This window comes from Lactuca saligna, chromosome 4 (genome assembly GCF_052625555.1).
Source record: "Lactuca saligna cultivar CGN05327 chromosome 4, ASM5262555v1, whole genome shotgun sequence".
Lineage (NCBI taxonomy): Eukaryota > Viridiplantae > Streptophyta > Magnoliopsida > Asterales > Asteraceae > Lactuca > Lactuca saligna.
Window position 1 is genome coordinate 264,503,245 of NC_136420.1, and position 21,238 is coordinate 264,524,482.

Here is a 21,238-nt window from a genome sequence, read left to right on the forward strand (position 1 = left end):
ATATCATGGTTTTTAGCAATTTAACATATCGCATAAGTGATTTTACAAGGAAAAACTCATTATTCCACATTTAGCTTATAAATAATAAACTAAAATTTGAAGCTTATATTTCATGATGCAAATACTTTAGTTTAATATCACTATATATTAGTCGTATATGTTAAAAGTGTTAAATTAATTCACTAATTATAAATTTAGTTATTTAAAAAATAACTTCTTATAAAAATTTGATCATTGAGAAATTGTAACATGAAACCAATTAAAGTTTAAAAGTAAAAAATCTATTAGATTTTAGAATACGTAGTATTAGCATTTTAATGGATTATTATGAATCGGTGATTTGAGAATTGATATTTATAAATATTGATGTAACTACCATTCAGCTGACTGTTTTTTTGTCAACATTTCTCCAAATTTAAAATATTTATTAGATTATTAGTATAAAAATATACTTTAATATCTTATTTACCAATTACCATGTAAACCTTTTATTATAAAATCGGCTCTCTCATATTCATTAGCTATTTTTGACTAAAATAGAAAGTTAAAAAATAATTATTACAGTAATAACAACAGAGTCAATAATCTCATTTTTTTTTGACTAAAATAGAAAGTTCAGAAATAATTATGACAGTAATAACAGCAAAAGAGTCAATAATCTCAAAAAAAAAAAAAAAAAGAAAGAAAGAAAGATATGCATGTAACTGTGCAACGTTTTCTATGTTATCCAGAAATTGTTAATATTTGAAAATTATAAGGACTATTAATAAAACATTGTCAAAAGCTATTAGGAAATAGTCATTAACTCGATCATTTTAGTGTTAAAAGAAAGAGGAAGGAGGATTAGGATTTAGAGTGTGTCCATACATCGACCAGTTGACATTTTTCAAATAATAACCGATTATCCAAAACCCCCATACTTTCGATCTTTTCTTATACAACGGAATTTCATCGATTCAACTACACATATACAATCATCATCTCCATCTCTTTCTCGCATTTCATCAACCATGTCGTCTGCAATATCCAATTCCAATCACACCAACGTTAACGAGTATGTTGACGATGATCAGTCCACCACCCGAAGAATCCGCCTCCTTTCGCTCCACCTCAATCCGCCAATCCTCCACCATGATCACCAGCTTCAGCTCGAAGCTTGTTCTGGGCGTACCAAGATGAACGTAGACGCTGAAAAACTGACTAGTTATTTGAGGGGCAAACACAGGGATGTACAAGAAAAGATTTTCGAGTATTTTAATTCGAGGCCTGATCTTCAAACCCCGATTGAGATCTTGAAAGATGATTATCGGGAACTTTGTATGAGACAACTTGTGGGTCTTGTTAGAGAAGCTGGGATTAGACCTTTTAGGTATGTCGTTGAAGATCCTTTGATATATTTTGCAATGATTGAAGCTATTGGGAGTGTTGATATGTCTCTTGGGATCAAATTAGGCGTTCAGTACAGGTGATTCTTCTACTCTTCATTCTTTCTGTAAATTAATCTCATCGATTTACTAACTGGGTTTCTGGATTAGAATTCTTGCTCATGAAATATATAATTTAATCTATTAATCGTCATTTATGATGGATGATGATTGAAACACGATGCTTAATCGATGCTAATTTCCATCTTGTTCTTCGATTATTTACTAATTTATCTTCATTGTTCTTTGAATATGAATATGAAATCTGTAGATTAGGATGATGTTTCAGTTGATGTCTCCATCGTATCTGAATCATCTGCTTCTGCTGCTAATGCCATTGACAAAAATATCCGATTTCATGTAATTTGCATTAAGAACTCAATAAAGAAATCAAACAATTGGGGAAAACTAGAAACCGAATCCCCAAAAGATGGAATTTACTCCGGTTATATCTAATTTTGGATCTTGTTTGATTGCAGTTTATGGGGAGGATCTGTGCTAAATTTGGGTACCAAAAAACATCGTGATAAGTACTTCGAAGGCATCGACAATCTGGAGTATCTTGGCTGTTTTGCTATGACCGAGCTTCACCATGGTATTATTTTCTGTTTATTTCTAATGAAATGGAGTAACAAATGAATGGAATAGACAATTCCATGATCTGTGTCTTGCAGGAATGGAATTACATTCCATTATTTTCCTATTCCATCGTTTTCATTATTTCCTATTCCATCGTTTTCATTATTTCCTATTCCATCGTATCAAACACATCAACTAACGAGTTATCTATTGACCCCTTTATCTTCAAGGATCAAACGTTCAAGGCATTCAAACCATTGCCACTTTCGATCCTATAACCGATGAATTCATCATCACTACACCAAACGACGGAGCCATCAAATGGTGGATCGGAAACGCGGCGGTTCACGGCAAGTTCGCCACCGTTTTCGCGAAGCTCATGTTACCCACTAATGGCGTCGTTACCGATATGGGTGTCCACGCTTTCATTGTCCCAATTCGAGATCTCAAAACCCATAAAACACTCCCCGGCGTTGAAATCAACGATTGCGGCCATAAAGTCGGTCTCAACGGCGTCGATAACGGCGCCTTAAGATTTCGCGATGTCAGAATCCCTAGAGATAATCTTCTTAATCGATTCGGCGATGTGTCAAGAGACGGGACGTACACGAGTCCTCTTCCCACCGTTAATAAACGTTTCGCCGCCACGCTCGGCGAGCTTGTCGGCGGCCGTGTAGGGCTCGCTTATTCATCCGTCGGTGTGCTTAAAATCGCCGCCACAATTGCGATCCGATACTCGTTACTCAGGCAACAATTTGGGCCTCCAAAACAACCGGAAATTAGCATTCTTGATTACCAATCGCAGCAACACAAATTGATGCCGATGTTGGCCTCGACTTATGCGTTTCATTTTGCTACTGTGAATTTGGTTGAAAAGTATGCGCAGATGAAGAAGACCCACGATGAACAATTGATCGCTGATGTTCACGCATTATCAGCTGGGCTTAAATCTTATATAACTTCTTATACTGCTAAGTCGTTGAGTATTTGTAGAGAAGCTTGTGGAGGCCATGGATATGCAGCTGTTAATAGGTTTGGGAGCTTGAGAAATGATCATGATATTTTTCAAACGTTTGAAGGGGATAACACAGTGCTCTTACAGCAGGTTTGGTTTTTTTAAATCCATTTACCTTATAGAGTGTAGTACTGAATGATGGGCATTTGAAGGGTATTCCCGTCTTTTGTGAAAATGACTAAATGAGAGATTGAAAACGAGTGTCTGGGTGGGATAAAACATTGGTTAATAAGAGGACATTTATGTCTTTTGCACCTATGAGACATCCAGTGTGGGTCTCTGTCCCGCTTTTTCGCCCTTTTTATGGGATAAAAAGTTGCAAATTTTTTTTAAAAAATTTGTCCATATGCACACCAACATACACTGTGTAGCTTAAAAAATGGATAATGACATAAAAGCCCTTAAATTTTACAGAAATATTCGGTTTTACCTATTTGAATATTTTTGGTTCATTAATATCGTAAGTTTGCAATTTTTTCTTCATTTTTATCCTTTTTGCAAGTTTACCTGGTAAAACCGAACATATTTGCCAAATTTAAGGGCTTTAATGAACCGGAAAAAGGGTAAAACAGAACATTTCTCTTAAGCGTAAAAGCTTTAATGAACAAAAGGGTAAAATTGAAAAAAAAGTTGCAAATTTCCTACTTTAATGAACCCAAAATACGCAAAAGGGCAAAACCAAATATTTTGTGAAAACTTAAGGGCTTTTATGGTATTAACCCTAAAGTAAAAGGTCAAATGCAAGAAATAGCAACATATGTTTATTAATCTGTTTATATAGCCCCTTGTTTTTAATGCTTCCTATTATGAAAAATCTACCCAATTATAGCAATGTGATCTAAATACCAAGCAAATTTCAATGTTATAATTGGTTTAAATACCACAAAGTATAATCCCCTTATAAGAATTGAAAGTAGGATGCTATAATAATACAAAAATAAATAAAAGTACATTGTTATTTCCAGGTGGCGGGTGATCTATTGAAGCAATATCAACAGAAGTTCAGTGGTGGGACCCTTGCTGTTACATGGAACTACTTGAGAGAGTCAATGAACACATATCTTTCTCAACCCAACCCAGTCACTGCTAGGTGGGAAGGTGAAGATCATTTAAGAGATCCTAAATTCCAATTGGATGCTTTCAGGGTAATAATTCTTTTATTTTTCTTTACATTTTTATATATTGTGGAATTTATATTAAACTAAATATATATATTAACATCAATAATGTTTTTAGTATCGAACATCTCGGTTGCTTCAAAGTGCTGCAGTCCGATTACGGAAGCATTCAAAGACTCTTGGAAGTTTCGGTGCTTGGAATCGATGTTTAAATCATCTTTTGACTCTTGCGGAGTCCCACATTGAAACTGTCATCCTTGAAAATTTCATTGAAGCAATTAAAAGGTGAATTAACTTTTTCTCTCTCATATATTAATTGATGATCTAAGTATTAAGGTGTGTGTGTGTGTGTGTGTTTTTCTTATCTAATTCAGGTGTCCAGATGCAAATTCTAGGGCTTCTCTAAAGCTTGTTTGTGATCTTTATGCCTTGAATCGCATATGGAACGATATAGGAACTTATCGCAATGTGGACTATGTCGCCCCTAACAAAGCCAAGGTAATTAGTAATTAGTAATAACTAATAAATAAATAACCCTTACATTATCATTTATCAATTTGCTTTACTATTTTTTTTTATCGATGTAGGAAATTTTGTTTTTAGTTGTTACCTATAATAATATAAATATTGTATTTTTTATAGGCGATACACAAGCTAGCGGATTATTTGAGTTTTCAGGTGAAGAATGTTGCTAAAGAACTTGTGGATGCATTTGATTTACCTGATCATGTCACAAGAGCACCGATTGGTAAACAGACACCAGGTGAAGCTTATACGGAATACACTCATTATGTTGGGTTCTAGTTGGAGTAAAATACATTGCTATGTTCAAGTTTGAAAATAAGAATTCAACAAGTGTGAAATTGTTGTAAAATTGATACTTTTTTGGTTTCATAAGAGATTAGCTATGCTAGATTCCACAGTGTTTTTGATGGCAATTTGGTCTTAAATGTGACGCAATTATCAGATAAGTTTGATACTTTCACATATTTTCTATTTATGTTAGAATAGTTGTTCTCATTTTTTCTTGGATGATAAGGAAACCTCGGACCCGTATAATACCATATGATCTATCATTAAACAAAACTTGAAAATTTGTTACAATCTTAATTTTCCACAGATATATTCGGATGTATTAGGGGATAAGAGATTTAGATGGTTACCCAAAAAAATCTTTTCTAAACTTATAAGGTACATAAAAAAACTACATCTAAAATGGGAAAAGTTAAAATAATTATGAATAAGAGAACAAGGCAAAAACTCTCAAAACAATTTTTTTAGTATTTTGGGTTCTTAGGCAAGTTGACGTCGTCCTTAGCGGCTCAACCTCTCAACTCTTTCTCCGCCATTGACAACCTCTCTATCTTAATAATTATAGAAAGCAAATAATTGTGGAGTTTGAAGTGATATGTCAAAGTCTAGAAGGTATAGCCCTGTACTATTCCTTTGAATTTGATAGTACTATACCACATGAAGTAAACACGTCATTATTTGTTTCTATAGCTTCGTTGTGTCCAAATAAATCTTTTCCAACATTTAATGTAGTGGAACTACTCAAGAGGCCAAATTTTATTGTAATGAATTTCCAGTTATGACCTTTGAACACTTCAAGCAAATCTTCAAAATTATATTATGATGTATGTGGTGATGCAAAGTTTAATAACTTGAAAGGAATTGGGAACTTGGCAAAAGATGTTGGTTGAAACAAACAAACATACAATATATCTAATGGTATGCAGTCTACTAAAATTAGCATTAATATTACGTGTTGCAACATCCACCGTTATGTGCATTTTTCGGAATGAAGTTGATAAAGAACGATTTGTGTAACAAGATGAATGATTGTCTAATGTCGTATATTGAGAAATGTGTTATATATTTTATTTTTTAATTTATAAATATGACAACTCGTTGCCGTGAACAATTGTAATACATTTACGATAATTTTTTATATTATTTTGATTTTTGGTAATAAAGTTAGTCTCTGTTTGATAATTACTGAGTCAGGTCAGATATTTTTGTCTAACTCGATCAGTTAAAAGTTATTTGGTAAATCAGTTTGGAGCATCTGATTTGGAAAGTGAAATCTGATTAGGTTAGAAGAGAGCAATTGACTGACTGAGAAAGGAGAAGCGTATCCCACTTATGCCCTTGTCCTACCTCTCTTCTTTCAGTGCCTCCATACCCGACGGACGTTTCTTGTGTAGCTCTATCATTTATTGTCTGCAATGTTGTATGCCATATCTCTGTCGTTTTTTGTATGCGATATCTTGGGAGTATGTGCTTTGACGAAGGAAAGTTTAGGAAGAAAATGTGACGGCACTTGATTATTCAAAAGAAATTGTTAAAAATAAAGATATGTAAAAGTGCAAGTAGGTTAAATGGTATTTAGGCTTTTTTATTTGAAGTTTTCAAAACTAAATTTTATACCGTGACTCATAAATGTCTTTTATTATTATTAAAACATAATATAGTTATAAAATATTTTCAAAATAATATCTTTTGTTTCATATGTTATATTTTAAAATATCATAATTATGTTTTATTTTCTCTCAAAAAAATTAGATTATAATATAAAAATATATTATTTTTTTATAACTATATAAAAATAAAACTAAATTATAAAGGATAATAAAGATGATAAACTCTCTCAAATATATCATTGCACTTATTTTTATTTATTTATTTATTTATTTATTTATTTATTTTAATAATTATGATTAACGTTCAATTTACATTTTGAATGTCGATTTGTATGTTTTTATAATTAGTTAGCAATTTCATTTATTATTGTATAGTACAAGAGAGTAAAATTGTTATTTTTCATTAGTCAGCACATTTAGTCAGATGTACAATTAAACAACATGGTTTCTTACTCGGTCAAAATTTATTACCCAGACAGACATTTTTCAGTCAGCACTTTCTTAATCAGTATCTATCAAACGGAACCTTAATAAATAATTTGACTAGGATGGTATGATTGACAAATAAACCCGATAAGCAAATTTTTTGACCCATTTATTCTATCAGTTCATTTTAATTGGACACATGTGGTTGAATTATGGATTCATAACCGTTAACCATAGTTGTTGATAGCCTTTGTTGATAACCACAACCCACGTTTCCTGAAATGCTTTTTTGGTGGTGATGGGCTGCTCCCAACGTAAATCTGATAGCTGCATTTGTTTCGTCCAACAAGAACTACACAAGATTAATTGTCTTAGTACTAAAGGGCGTTTGCACCGAAGGATTCCGTAACATTTTGCGTTAATATATATCTATATATATATATATAAATGAAATATTTTTCTTTTCACCATATTAATTTGAAACTCTTATGGTTTTTCAGTTTCTTTTTAATAATAATTATAAGTTGGTTAATAAGGTTAAATAAATATTAAATCTAAACTATAATCATATATAAACTAAATTTCAATATTAGATTAATATCTTTACTTATATTTATAAAGTTATTATTATTATTATTATTATTATTATTATTATTATTATTTTAACTTTTAATATATTATACTTAATTTATTAGTTTTAATATATTGTTGGATGTAAACAATTATCATTTTAAATATATAATTTTGGAACAGTTTATATAAAATACTTAAATTATTAATTTAAATATAACATTGCAGGGTCAACTTATATATATATATATATATATATATATATATATATACATATATATATATATATATATATATATATATATATATATATATATTAGTTTAACTTAAACAACCCAAAAAATATTTTATAAATAGTTAAAAGTGATCATCAATAAATTAAATTTCAATTTTAAATAAATTAAATTTTAATTTTAAAATAATATATTTACTTATACATATAAAGTTATGTATTTAACTTTTAACATATTATACAATATTGTTGTATGTAAACCATTATCAGTTTAAAGCTATAACTTTTGAATAGTTTGGACAAAATACTTAAATTGTTAATTTAAATATAACATTACAGTGTCAAGTTAAATATAAATTTCAGTTCCACTTAAAAAACTAAATAATATTTTGTAAATAGTTAAAAGTGATAAATTGTAGTGATAAATACAAAAACTAAACTGTAATTTCAATTTAGTTAAAATATTTCATAAATATATTTTTATAATCGTTAAAAGTTTTCAAATAAATAGCTTAAAATAATTTACAATAATAATAATTAAAAAATAACTCTATATAAATGATTATAGTGTTACATTTAAAATCAAAAAACAATATTTGATGTTTTAAATAATTATAATGATAGAAATTAAAATATTAAGCAAATAAATTTTAAAAAATTAATTAAAAATAACAACAACTATAAATAACATTAAACCATATATAATATTTAATTTTATTCATGTGTAACTCGCAGGTAGAAGTCATTCAAACGATTGAGATTATGCAGTTATAATAGATTTTGTAACATACACGTTTTGAAATCGTATTTTGTAAATTTTAAAAGTGAATAATATTATGAAATATTATATAATTATGAGTATTAAGTTCTAACGGATAGTTTTTACTAGAAATGAAGTAAAATTATGTTTAGAATCACTTGGAAAATATTGGAAGTCTTATGAGATTCCAATCAAAAAGCAAATATTGAAATTTAACGAAAATATAAATTTGAAATAAGTAGAATTTTATATTGAAAGTTGTAGAGAATCTCGTTAGAAACATTTAGGCGAAAACCTCATCGAAATCCGAGTTGTAATGAAGAAGTTATGACCAATTGAAGATCCGCGACAAAATTGGCACGACGCCGAATGACGTAAAAAGTGAGCTTTTGATAAACTAATTTTTAGCCTTGGTGATCTAAATGAAACTCTTAGTATTTGATAAACTGATAATTTTCATAAAAAGAACGTGCTAATCTTACTTCGTATGAGGAAGTTATGATTTTTCTAATTTTCAGAATAGAAGTAGACAACTAAAAACTCGAAATAAAGATCAAGTGATTTTTAGCCGACACAACTCAAACGACAATAGAAGGTCTCGTCAATAGTAGTACAACGATAAAAAGACTAGCGAAAACGGACGTCAGATGAAGAAGTTATGAATTTTTAACGGATTTTCCTATCCCGATCTTTTAAAAATAATAATATGAAAAATAAAGTCAAAATTAGCCAACTAAGTCTAAATGAAAGTTGTAGAGCATACTTTCACTTACGTGTGCATATAAAGAACGTAAAAAACGGAGCTCTTATGCGAAAGTTATGGGTTTTTGAAGTTCGAGGCACAAAAACCGAGAAAATCACCAAAACCGAGGAATTTCGCATGACTAGTAATCGGCCACGTCACCCTCGCCCATGAAGCGCCGCATGTACGATATGATGAGTCATCCGAAGTGGAGGTCCAACCGGAGTCCGACGTGTGTCTCGCCCTCGCACCTGCCACCTGCCCGCTTCGCATGCTCGCCACCTGTCTCGCTTCGCTGCTGACGCCTGGCCTTCCCTCCCTTGCATGCGAGCCATGTGCTCGCTTCTCCTTGCTTCGGATATGAGGATCGCACCTATATATAGAGGCTGCGAAACCTCCCGGGTAACTTTGGAAATTTGGCATTTTTCACCCCTAAACTCGTATTTTTACTATTTCAACTTTCCCCGAAGCCCCAGGATCATTCCCAACACCTGAAACACGTACCGAAGTTCCCGAAAAGTCTGAGAATTTTATTTTTTCGGTTTGAAGCTCAACCCTCGCAGGACCAGGTTTTCAATAAAGCTCCTAGTTTTCAGCGAAGAAAGCTATCTTATTGATTGTATATCTTTGAATCAAATCATTGATTGATATGGAAAGCTTGTCACATGATTCACATATGCCTTTGTTGTTCCTTGTTCCTCTTTGCTTCTGCCATATTGAAGTATATATATATATATATATATATATATATATATATATATATATATATATATATATATATATATATGGCATAATGTTATATTGTATCTATTATTGAACTCACTGAGCGTCGCTGCTTACCCTCTCAATGTTTAACAATTGCAGGAGATAAGCAACCAATATAGTTATATATTGATAGAAGATTTTGAATAGTTTGAAACGATTGTATTTTGCACTCATGTGTCATAACTAGCATTTTGCTAGGAAATTCTACTCTCATGTAATCATTCACCTAGTGTAATAATTTGTACTCTAAGCAAATATCATACTTTATGCTCATCCAAATACATCTCATATGCTCAACTAAGGGTTGAAAACCTTGGAAACCCCGGTTCAAATTCTTTATGGACTAGGATTTTCTTACTAGGCCTAACGGACCAATAAGCATTTAATTCGACTAGAAGGGGCTTAGAACCCTTATATGGGCTCTAATTAAACCTACATTCATAAAACTTAACATTTTGGGCCTTAATGAGCCTAACATGGATTAGTTTACCCTAATGGGCCTTATTGGACCATAACAATTCCAATTAACCCTAATGGACCTAAAACCCATCCCTTTATCTTATGTTGGACTGTAAGTACTTATAAGGGTCCAATGGGCCGGAAATTTCTCTATGGACTTCATAATTTCGAACAAAAAAAAACGAATTGGGCCAAACTAATTCATCCTCCTTCCTCCTAGCCCAAATCTCAACCCATGCATAAAAAAAAAAAGAAAAAAAGAAAAAAGGGGTTTAAATTTGCAAGTGCCACCTCAATGTTGCATGGTGGTCACCCATACACCAAGAGCACCATACAACAAGGTAAGTTCTCATGTATCTTGGAAGTCTTCTTTCTCCCTCTCCTATCTTCAAAACTCACAGCCATTAAGGCCTTCACCACCACCATCATATTTCATCTTCCAACTCAAGAATTCTCTCCTATTTTTCCTCTCTAGAATAAAGAATTTTCCCCTTCCATCTTCCTAATATTTGAGAATATCAAGAGCACATCAAGAACTCATCTTCAAAGTTCATCACATTTGAACCATCTAAGTTCAAGATCTACTCAAGAAAGCTTGCTAGGATCAAAAATTTTCTCCACTTCTTCATAAAAACCGATCCACCACCCAAGTTGAGTTCATACCCCCTTGTTTTTAGTTTTCATATGATTTTTGAAGGAGAATACAAGAAAAATGTGTAAATCTATGTGATATATGCATGCTTTGTGTGATTTCTTAACTTATTTGGTAAAAATATGTTAGATCTTTGTAGATCTCGAAATTTTAAGTAATATTAAACAAAGATCTATGAACTATGACATTATATATATATCACATTCTCAAACCATAAGTGATTACATGTCTAAAATACAAAAGATTTCAACAAAAACCTTGTTAAAGGTCAAAATTATCAAGAAAACAAAAGATAAGGGTGAAAAGTGTCATTTAAGTTTTCATAAGGGCCAAACGGATCCTACATGTATATAAAGGTATATTATGTTCAACATACTTTAAAAAGGGTAAAATTGAAAATTTAAGTTTAATGGGCCAACATTTGGGCCTCACGGTTATTGGGGCCTAAATTGCAAAAAGAAATGGAGTTTTGGGTTAGAAATGATATTTTTCAAATTTTGGGATCATAAATGAAGATAAATCAAATTTAAGGGTAAAAATAACATTTATTTTCTAATTGGACCAAAAATGTAAATTTTTCCAAAATTGGGCCGAAAGTGTAAATTTTTACAAAAAAGGGTTTAAATGCACTTTTCTGTAAAACAGGGTTCTAAAAGTGAAAATAAAACTTTTTGGGCTAAAACCGTAAATTTTTAGTCATTTGAGACAAAATTGCAAACTTTTATAATTTATGGACTAAAGTGTTATTTTTACAAACCTTGGGCCTTAATTAAGCATTGGAAGGTTATTGGCCAAAAATGTCGTTTTTACAAAGAAATGGTATTTTTATTATAAATCTAATAAACCTCGTGCTAAAAACAAACAACGGAATAAAACAAACGAACGAAACACGTCGATAACTATTTATTGGAGCTACTATTCACGATCTTGGCCATTGGGCCCTAAGGGCCCAATTAAATGTATATTGAGCCCAATTTTTTCCATGACATGTTTAGTGGGCCTTACGACCCACTTACATGTTAATTTGGGCCTAATTTATGGGTTAAATGCTTATTGGGCCTTTGTGGCCCATTTTCATGCCTATTGGGCCTAAATTACCCTTTTACTATGTTATTAGACCTTTGTGGCCCATTTACATGTTAATTGGGCTTGCAATGAAAATTCACATACTTTGTAGTTCGTAAATATACCTCTATATAGTTTATGAATTTGTAACCTTACCTTTGGAATGGAAAAATCTATAACCTACGCGTAAAACATTAAACATGTGGAAAATCTTATCAAACGGGAAAGGTTGAGAATCTAGTGAGACTGCTCGGTTGGCACCTCTGAGTGTACAATCGTAGCAGGTAGTTATAATCAGAGTTTCCTGGATGGAAAGCGGTGTCACACCCCAAAACCGGAACGTCGGAAACGTTCGGGGTGGAGGACATCATGTAAAGTATCATAAGTCATTTAAAGTTAGTAAAACACTTATTCTAGTGTTTGTGCATCTATTCATCCATTCATTTATGTATTTTGTTTAGATTTTCCAAAACACCAAGAACACCAATAACACATACTAAGTGTTCTTGGCCTTTTAGCTCAAATCAAGCCTTCTAATAGTAAGTGCTTCCATCCTTGAGTGATTGTAAACTAGTATTACATTTAAACACCAAGAAAATATGTCAAGAACACAAGACAAGAGGTGTTCACGGTCAAAGGAGATGATTGGGCCGTAAACACCATAAAGTGCACCAAAGTGTGCCTAAGTCCTTATCTAAGCCCAAGTTTGATGTATAAACCATCCTTGACATGTTTAAACCTTCCTTTATTGTGTTTAAGCCTTTAAAAACATCAAATACCCACAAATATAGGTGTTTACGGTTTGGGGATCTCCCAAGATCATAAACACCCTAAAGTATGTTTAAATGGGTCATTTTCCTTCCTTAGGCCTATAAACTAGCTTATACACTTACCTAATTGTGTTAGGGACTTGAAACCATGGCTATACACTCCTCCATATGGGTTTACGGTTTTAAACCCAAAGGAAAATGCCATGAGGCCGTAAACTCCTCAAAGGAGGTGTTTTGTTGCCCTAGTCCATTCCAAAGGCCAAACCACTTAGTAGAAATGCTTCAAAGGACATGTTAAACCACAAAACAAAACTTGGACATTAAGACTAGAGATTACGACCGTAAACTCTAGAGTTTACTGCCGTAAACTCCCTAAGTCTTGACCATCAAAACCGTAAACTCCAAGGGAGTTTACCCTTGGACTCCAAACACACTAGTTTTGCACTACCAACACTTGGATGCAATCCTTGTGATCTTTAACACTTGAAACAAAGTGTTTTCATGTTATAGAGTGTCCTAACTTAATTTATTAGTTATAAATTGGCTAATAAGTTATATATATATATATATATATATATATATATATATATATATATATATATATATATATATATATATATATGTTCATTATATGATAACTAGGCTCGTGCGTGTGTACAAGTCTTTATTTGTCACCTAGCACCGTACCCGACACTTTAATCCAATCCACTCACCACAAGTGAGTTCATACCCCTTTAATTAACCTTTGAAATACTTTTAAATGTTTTAAATGCTTTTATGGGGGGGGGGGGGGGGGGGGAATACAAGTTGAATACTTATAATTATTACATCAATCACATGTGATTCATAATTACAAAACCAATGATTTTACTATTATTCAAACTGTTTATCAAAGCTGTTTTACTTCTAACTATTTTACAAACTCTTTTACTTATCAAATAGTTTTACTTAAACTTTGTTATACTTATTATAAATTGCATGCCCGTATATGTATAGTTATATAAGAAATGTTTAAAAGGCTTAGGAAGGCCGCACACCCTATTTCCTTTTCCTCGATTTGGATGTGGTCTGGTGGGATATTGGGTAGCCGTCCGAAGGTCGTTGAACTATTAATTATATATCATGTGTACATATATAGTCATAAAAGTTCTTCCATGTTCATACATACTAGTTACATCATTTGTAAGTTACCATCGGGGTAACACAGGATCATACTTATACTATTGTTAGATCAATGAGTCAGTTCATTCATGAGTCAATACTTATTACTATGAGAACATATACAACTATACTAGAAAGAGAACATATACAACTATACTAGAAAGAGAGCATATACAACTATACTAGAAGGAGAACATATACAACTATACTAGAAAGAGAACATATACAACTATAATAGAAGGAGAACATATACAACTATACTAGAAAGAGAACGTATACAACTATACTAGAAGGAGAACATATACAACTATACTAGAAAGAGAACATATACAACGATACTAGTACGAGTAACATTACATTACATATACATGAATACATTAACCATTGTGATCCGTATCGGAGCATGACTTCAATGTCATGGACCGTGTTGTAGCTAGAGTCTCTGGAAGGGAGAGCGTGAGTTTGCGTATAGATCTATACTGGATTGACTATCCTACACCTTGCTGCTAGCTACAGCCGGACCTGCAGGTCTGCGGGTGCCAAACGTCATCTCATTTTATGACCTACATTTGTCATTGTTTATCCAGTCGATAGTATGGTACAATTAATCACATGATACCTTAATATAAATCCGGTTTAAGGTAGTTAGTACAGTAGCAGTTCCTATAATACAACACTATAGTACTACATTAATTTACCCTTACATATTTAGTGATCTTTTCACTTAAACAATAATGTACAAACTATATTTTGAGAATGATAATTACACTTGGGAAAATTACACACTTTTACAGTAAACGAACATACAAAACAGTTACGCCTTGGTAGAAGGCTACTTTTAATAGAAAATATAGGTTTTTCTAAGAGATTCAAACTTTTACAAACACTTACAAACATTCACGTACTTATATTACCAATGTTTACAAACTCGTGTTTATAACTACGTTCAAACATTTTGATACAACCACCGACACTAAAATACTTATGAACTCACCAGCTTTAATGCTGATAAAATCTTTCAAAATAACTTGTATTCTCAGGTCATCAGTAGACAGGTTCCGAGGCCAACTTTTGAGAAGATGGAGCGCATTCAAGACTCATCTTATTATTTTGATTTACATTTTTGGTGTCTATAATTGTACAGAACACGCTTGTATTAAAATTATATATTTAATGCAATTGATGATGTTTTTTTCTTGTTTACTGTTATACTGTGTTGTGATACTATACATGACGTCCTCCGCCCCAGAACGTTTCCGCCGTTCTTGGTTTTGGGGTGTGACAAAATTCCTTCTTCTTCAAATGATTATATGTTCTTACCTCTCAACCGTAGTTGAATCAATATCTCTATCTCTCTTGTGTGTATTCTCTCAATATCTCTCGCGCTTTCCTATTTACAGCCAGAGTGTAAGAGTGAAAAGAAAAAAGAAGAAAGAAAAGATGTACCTATTCTTCCTCTTTTTTCCTCTGGTTCGATCAAAACCCTTCTTCTCCCTTCTTATTAATTTTTTTTTCCGATTTGCAGGTGAGGGTGTGAGGTGGCGTTCGACGGTTGTCAAGGGGTTGTGAGGAGATAATGGCTAGCTGGTGATTGTTTGTCTTCATTTGTATTCCCAGGTAAATTGTCATTCCCCTTAAATTTAGGGTTCTAGGTTCATAAATGCACTGGCAGTCCAACTTTTTTTTCCCTAACCTTATAGTCCCTTAGAGAAAGATTGGTAGATTAGCTCTATTGGAGATCCTTTCTCATCAAATTCATAGCAGAATGAAAATTAGGCTTCCAAGTTTTTCAATTTCAGATGTATTTATGGCAGTACAACAGTAGAGGAGAGACCCCTCAACTGCTATAGTATTAAGGACGAGGCATTCTTACGGGCTATGCATTTCCATCCACATTCTGCTCAACTTTTGTTAACTATTGTGGTGACATTTTTTTCCATGGGTTTGTAATTAGGGTTAATAGCAACTATGGTTGTGGTTTCAAAAAGCTACCCAGTTATAACAATTTCATCCCAATACAAAGAAAATTCCATTACTATAATTGAGTAGATAGAATTTCCTAATAAAAAAATGAAAGTACATTGCTATAGCCCTTCCCTTGTTTTAAATGGTTTACAAGTGAACAATCTTGACTCCTCAGATTCTTCAATGGCACCAGCAACATCTCTAGGTTATCTGCATTATCCCCCTCGTGCTGTATATATGGGCAATATGCATAGAATAGACCGTTTGAGTTTAGCAGCATAATTACCATTAATGCCCTTGCCTCTCTTCTCCTCTCCTTCAACCACAAGACTTGATTCAAGAAAGCCACAATCCTCTTCTGATCAACATCTGTTCCATGCAAATGCAACAGTAACACAACAACAAGTGATGGATTCTTCTTCATCTTCTATCCACACCAGCAACAAGCATAATGATAATGATAATACTGTAAATAATAACCAAGTCGAAAACATGAATATTTTTGATGTTGAAAGTGTTCCAGTGTTGAGAGAGCGTGTACGTTGGGAGTTACCCTTCATGTAAGGATGGTTGATAAGTCATAACCAAGCTGCCACTGCCACTGCCACATCATCAAGTTTCCCTCTGAGATCAGGGGAAAACCCTCTAGACGCTTTATACAACATGAATCAAAATGGTGGTCTAGTGGCAGTTAATGAGTCGATAACAAACAAAGGAGTAGGATAGCCTGTCCCTATGATTGGTCAAGTACAGTCTCAACTGTCTGCAACACTTACTGCCACAATTGCTGCTGAGTTGCCTTGCACTGTAAGCTAAGAATTTGGTCTCATGATTCAAACAATCCATGTGCCTCTCTCAACCTTGAATGATGTCGCTTAACAATACTGCATGCTGTCCTTTACAGGTAACCATTTAAAAAATTAATAAATAAATAAGGAGCTTGGCAGGGGTTGATGTTTGTAATGTATGCTGTTGCAGTGAAATGGGAGCTCATTTTTCAGCATGTGGGAGATATCTTGCTGCGTGTGTTGCATGTATGCTTCCTCAGTTTACAGGTGATTCAATTTCTAAGGTACAATCACAACTTCATCATCAAGAGGGTAGGAGGCCTGGAACATCTCCTACATGTCATCCTATCTCTGCACGCCAAGTCATCTATGAACTCAGAATATATTCACTTGAGGAGGCAACGTAAGAGGATTATGCCTCTGTGTTAATCCCTTCCGTTTTTGTATTGTTATCATTAAAAAAAGCATGACAATTATTGATTGTACTTGTGTAGGTTTGGTTTGGTACTTATCTCAAGGCTAATCAGAGATGCCCATTGTTTGATATTAATCCAGGTGACATAACATGTAGTATATATTTAGTACATTTAGTATTTACAATTACAATGTTGATTGATGATTTGATGGTTCAGTTTTCACCAACTTCTGAGCACATTTTGCTTGCTTATGGGAGGCATCATATCTCTCTTCTGAAGACGAGAAAATTCAGTTATTCATGGAGGGCTGCAGCACAAAATCCACAATTTCATTGTCAATCAGGATGTTCTGTCATTCGATAAAGTTGTTGAGTATGCTCGAAGGCGCGAACATGACTTAGAAATATGTGGTGCCACTTTTACTGTTCCGAAGCATCCACGTACTGAAAGAATTGTTGTTGTTCCCTCTATTCCACCAGCTCAATCCGTTCGATATGAACCTAAAAAGCAAGTGCAATCTCAGAGTGCATTTCGTGGTTATGGTAGATCACAATCTTTTTCTATTCAATCGCCTTCATGTCGTGTTTGTGGAAGGAATCATCCAGGCTAATGAAAAATAGACAAGGAATCCGTTGTCTGTTATGGATGTGGAGAAATGGGTCACATAAAGCCAACTTGTCCAAGAAAGGATGTTACTTGCTATGCATGTGGTATTACTGGTGACAAGAAGCGTTTTTGTCCTACTCTTACTAGTCAGATGACGGGAAGTCAAGCTTCTGTTAAAAAACCGGAGAGAATTCAAGCTCCTGTTAACAATCAAAGGTACTCCAACTAAAAAGGAGGAGGTTCCAAAAGCCAAAGGTTGTGCATTCCATATTACCACAGAGGAGGCACGCGAGGACCTGAATGTTGTGATGGGTACATTTCTTGTCAACTCTAGACCTTCTCATATCTTATTCGATTCTGGTGCCTCAGATTCTTTTGTGTCTTATGAATTTGCACATTCTTTTCAAATTGCTTGCTATGCACTCGCGCAATCATTTCATGTACATACTACATGAAGTATATCATTACTTGTTGATAAAATCCATAGGGATTGTATCATAGAAATTGAAGGCTGCAATTTTCTTGCTAATCTGATTCCTATCTCCTTGCCCAACTTTGATATTATTCTCGACATGGGTTTGTTGTCAAAGAATTACGCAAAACTTTTGTGTTACGAAAAGATGGTACGCATTCCTATAGTATAATTTAATGGGCCAAAAATGTCTCTATTACATAAATTCAACCTTTTTGTGTGCAAAAACAAAAACGAAATAACAACAAATGGACGAAAGACATCAATAACATGTTATTGGGCCTGATACTCTCGTTACATGGTTAATGGGCCTTAGGGGTCCATTTAAGTGTATATTGGGCCTAATATTTCCATGACATGTTTATTAGGCCTTTGTGGTCCATTTATATGTTAATTTGGGCCTGAGCTATGGATCACATGTATATTGAGTCTTAGTGGTTCATTTACATGTCTATTGGGCCTGGATTAACCTTTTAGATGTTTATTGAGCTGTCGTGGTCCTTCCACATGCTAATTGGGCTTGGATTAAAAATCATATGTTCAGTGGGTCTTAAATGTCCCTTACATATCTATTGGACTTCATACAATCACTTACATACTTTGGATTTGAAAACTTAAAACATATACGTAAACCTTATACATAGTGTGATACAGTACTCGTAAACAAGTTAAGGATCTAGTGAGACTTGTCGGTTGACACCTTTGAGTGTATAATTATAGTTTGTAATTATAACCAGAGTCTCCTAGAGGGAGAGCAAGAGTTTGTGTAGATCTATACGGGGGTGACACCCCCACGCCTTAGATGTTCGCTACAACTAGACTAGGCCAGTGTAGGGCCACAAACCTTACCTTAATCAAACCAGCGCTTGAAAACACCAAGACAGGCAAACTAGTCGTTATCAAGCATGGTTGTAACGACTCACTTAGAGACTAACTCCATCAAATATTTCAGTATACTTATACAAATCTTGATAGAACTAAAAACATACATTCATCGACACTCGGTCTTGGAATTTACGATTACAATACTCTTAAAAGCAGAAAATATTGGATTTTCTTGGATAAATATATTTATACATTACTTTTACTTACGGCAGAAAACACAGGATTTTCTGGGCTGCATTTCATGTATATTTCCAAAAACGGAAAACATACGTGAATTAATACTTGATTTTGACACATCACGTTTAAACCATTTTCAGAATAATATTAGATTTTATGGTGTTTACAAACAATTTAAAAGTTTTCATTTAAATATGCTTATAAACTCACCAACATTGTTATGTTGACCGTTTTTTAAAATAATTTGTATTCTCAGGGAATCGTTAAGAAGAAAGGTCAGCAGGAAACAATGGAATTTATTGTAATTTTGTTATCATCATACATTGAACTTTCTTTTTTGTCATGTAACTTATGATATTATACTTGATGTAAACAATGTTTGTTGTATTTTGATATGTATGATGATGGTGTTGTCTTGTTTCAATTATATACATTGTGATGATATTACAAGATGAAGTCACGCGCAAGCCCCCAGACGTTTCCGCCTTTTGGTTCGGGGGTGTGACAGATTGGTATCAGAGCATTGTTTATAATGAATGGGCATATCTAATCATACTTGATATGCAACTATAAATAAAATGGGACTAAAACACTCTGAATAAATGCATACCTAAATATACATTAAAACAATAACACTAAAATCCTTTTAGAGGAAATTGAACACTATGATTAAACCCGGACATTTATGTAGTCATATTGGGTATAAATATAGCCTGATAAACTATATTTATTCAAAATATGACCAACATGTGTTTGGGAGTAATCATAGCGGGAAATGGATCTAGAAGCTTACCTCATTTCAAATAACCGTAAGGAACTTAAACTTAAATAATTAAAAATACTATAGGAGTAGTCCATGTGTAATTTATTCTTAGTATGTATCACTTTCGTGCAGACGCTATGGCCAGAGTCCATCACCCAGGAGATCCCTATTTCCCCAATCAGGGAAATAATGGATGGATGGAAGAGCCGGAGGAGGAACCTAGATATGACCCTGCATTGGGTCAGGAGGCAGGACCCGGAGTGGAGCTGGAAGGGTATATGGAGACAACTTATGAGTTTGGAGAGTCCGATGAAATTATGGAGGAAGAGGGAAACACTGATGAAGTTTCCAGTGAGCCTCCCACTCCGAAGACAGTACAGGAGCACATTGTGATACCATAGGATCCCATCGATAGGACTCACACCCTAGAGGAGGAGGTTGCCACTCTTTGGCAATAGTTACTGGTAGCATAGGCACGAGCCATACAGGCTGAACACGAGACGGACAAAATTACCAGAGAGATAACCGAGATGGAAAACCATGTGGCACAAAATTTAGGCATATGATTACGCCACCTGTGACAACCCGGAATTTCCATTCTGTATAAACAATATCACTTCAATAGAAGTTATATGAGTCACAGTAAACTTTCAGACTTTTCCGTATAAGTTTGAGTAATTTAGGGTTTACACTTCAGGAAATATCAGGAGAGTGGATGCACTAGGGTTTTGTGCAACACTGTTATTCCAACACTCTATTATACTAGAGATCATTTCGGGAATAAAATATTTTCTACCAAAAATCTCAGGACTATAAATAAAATTCTGAACCAAATTCATTCATTATTCGCATTTCCAACTAGAGAAAAGCCATTTTCTCTCTCACGGATCTTCGGGTTTTTATCCCAAAACGTGAGTAACTCTCTCTAGTAGTGTTAGAAAGCTTATTATGTGTTCATAACATGATTTAGATAGCTAAATAACTAGATTTAGGAGTTTACTCCCC

At 33.5% G+C, this 21,238-nt stretch overlaps 1 protein-coding gene across 1 annotated transcript; it reads left to right on the forward strand.

Annotated features, from left to right (window-relative positions):
* The first annotated feature begins 820 nt into the window (after positions 1-820).
* ACX2 (acyl-CoA oxidase 2) lies at positions 821-5,156 on the forward strand. The gene is made up of 7 exons (XM_078992274.1): positions 821-1,465; positions 1,904-2,019; positions 2,234-3,108; positions 3,984-4,163; positions 4,255-4,421; positions 4,511-4,634; positions 4,779-5,156. The coding sequence occupies exons 1-7, from the start codon at positions 1,011-1,013 to the stop codon at positions 4,938-4,940; spliced, it is 2,079 nt and encodes a 692-aa protein (XP_078848400.1). The 5' UTR covers positions 821-1,010; the 3' UTR covers positions 4,941-5,156.
* The last annotated feature ends 16,082 nt before the right edge of the window (positions 5,157-21,238 follow it).

What these genes read in the sequence shown, in the direction of transcription:
- ACX2 (XM_078992274.1), top strand. Translation starts at nt 1,011, where the DNA reads ATGTCGTCTGCAATATCCAATTCCAATCACACCAACGTTAACGAGTAT. An exon ending in AAATTAGGCGTTCAGTACAG is followed by an intron (nt 1,466 to 1,903) that starts GTGATTCTTCTA and finishes GTTTGATTGCAG; the next exon opens with TTTATGGGGAGGATCTGTGC. An exon ending in TCCAATTGGATGCTTTCAGG is followed by an intron (nt 4,164 to 4,254) that starts GTAATAATTCTT and finishes TAATGTTTTTAG; the next exon opens with TATCGAACATCTCGGTTGCT.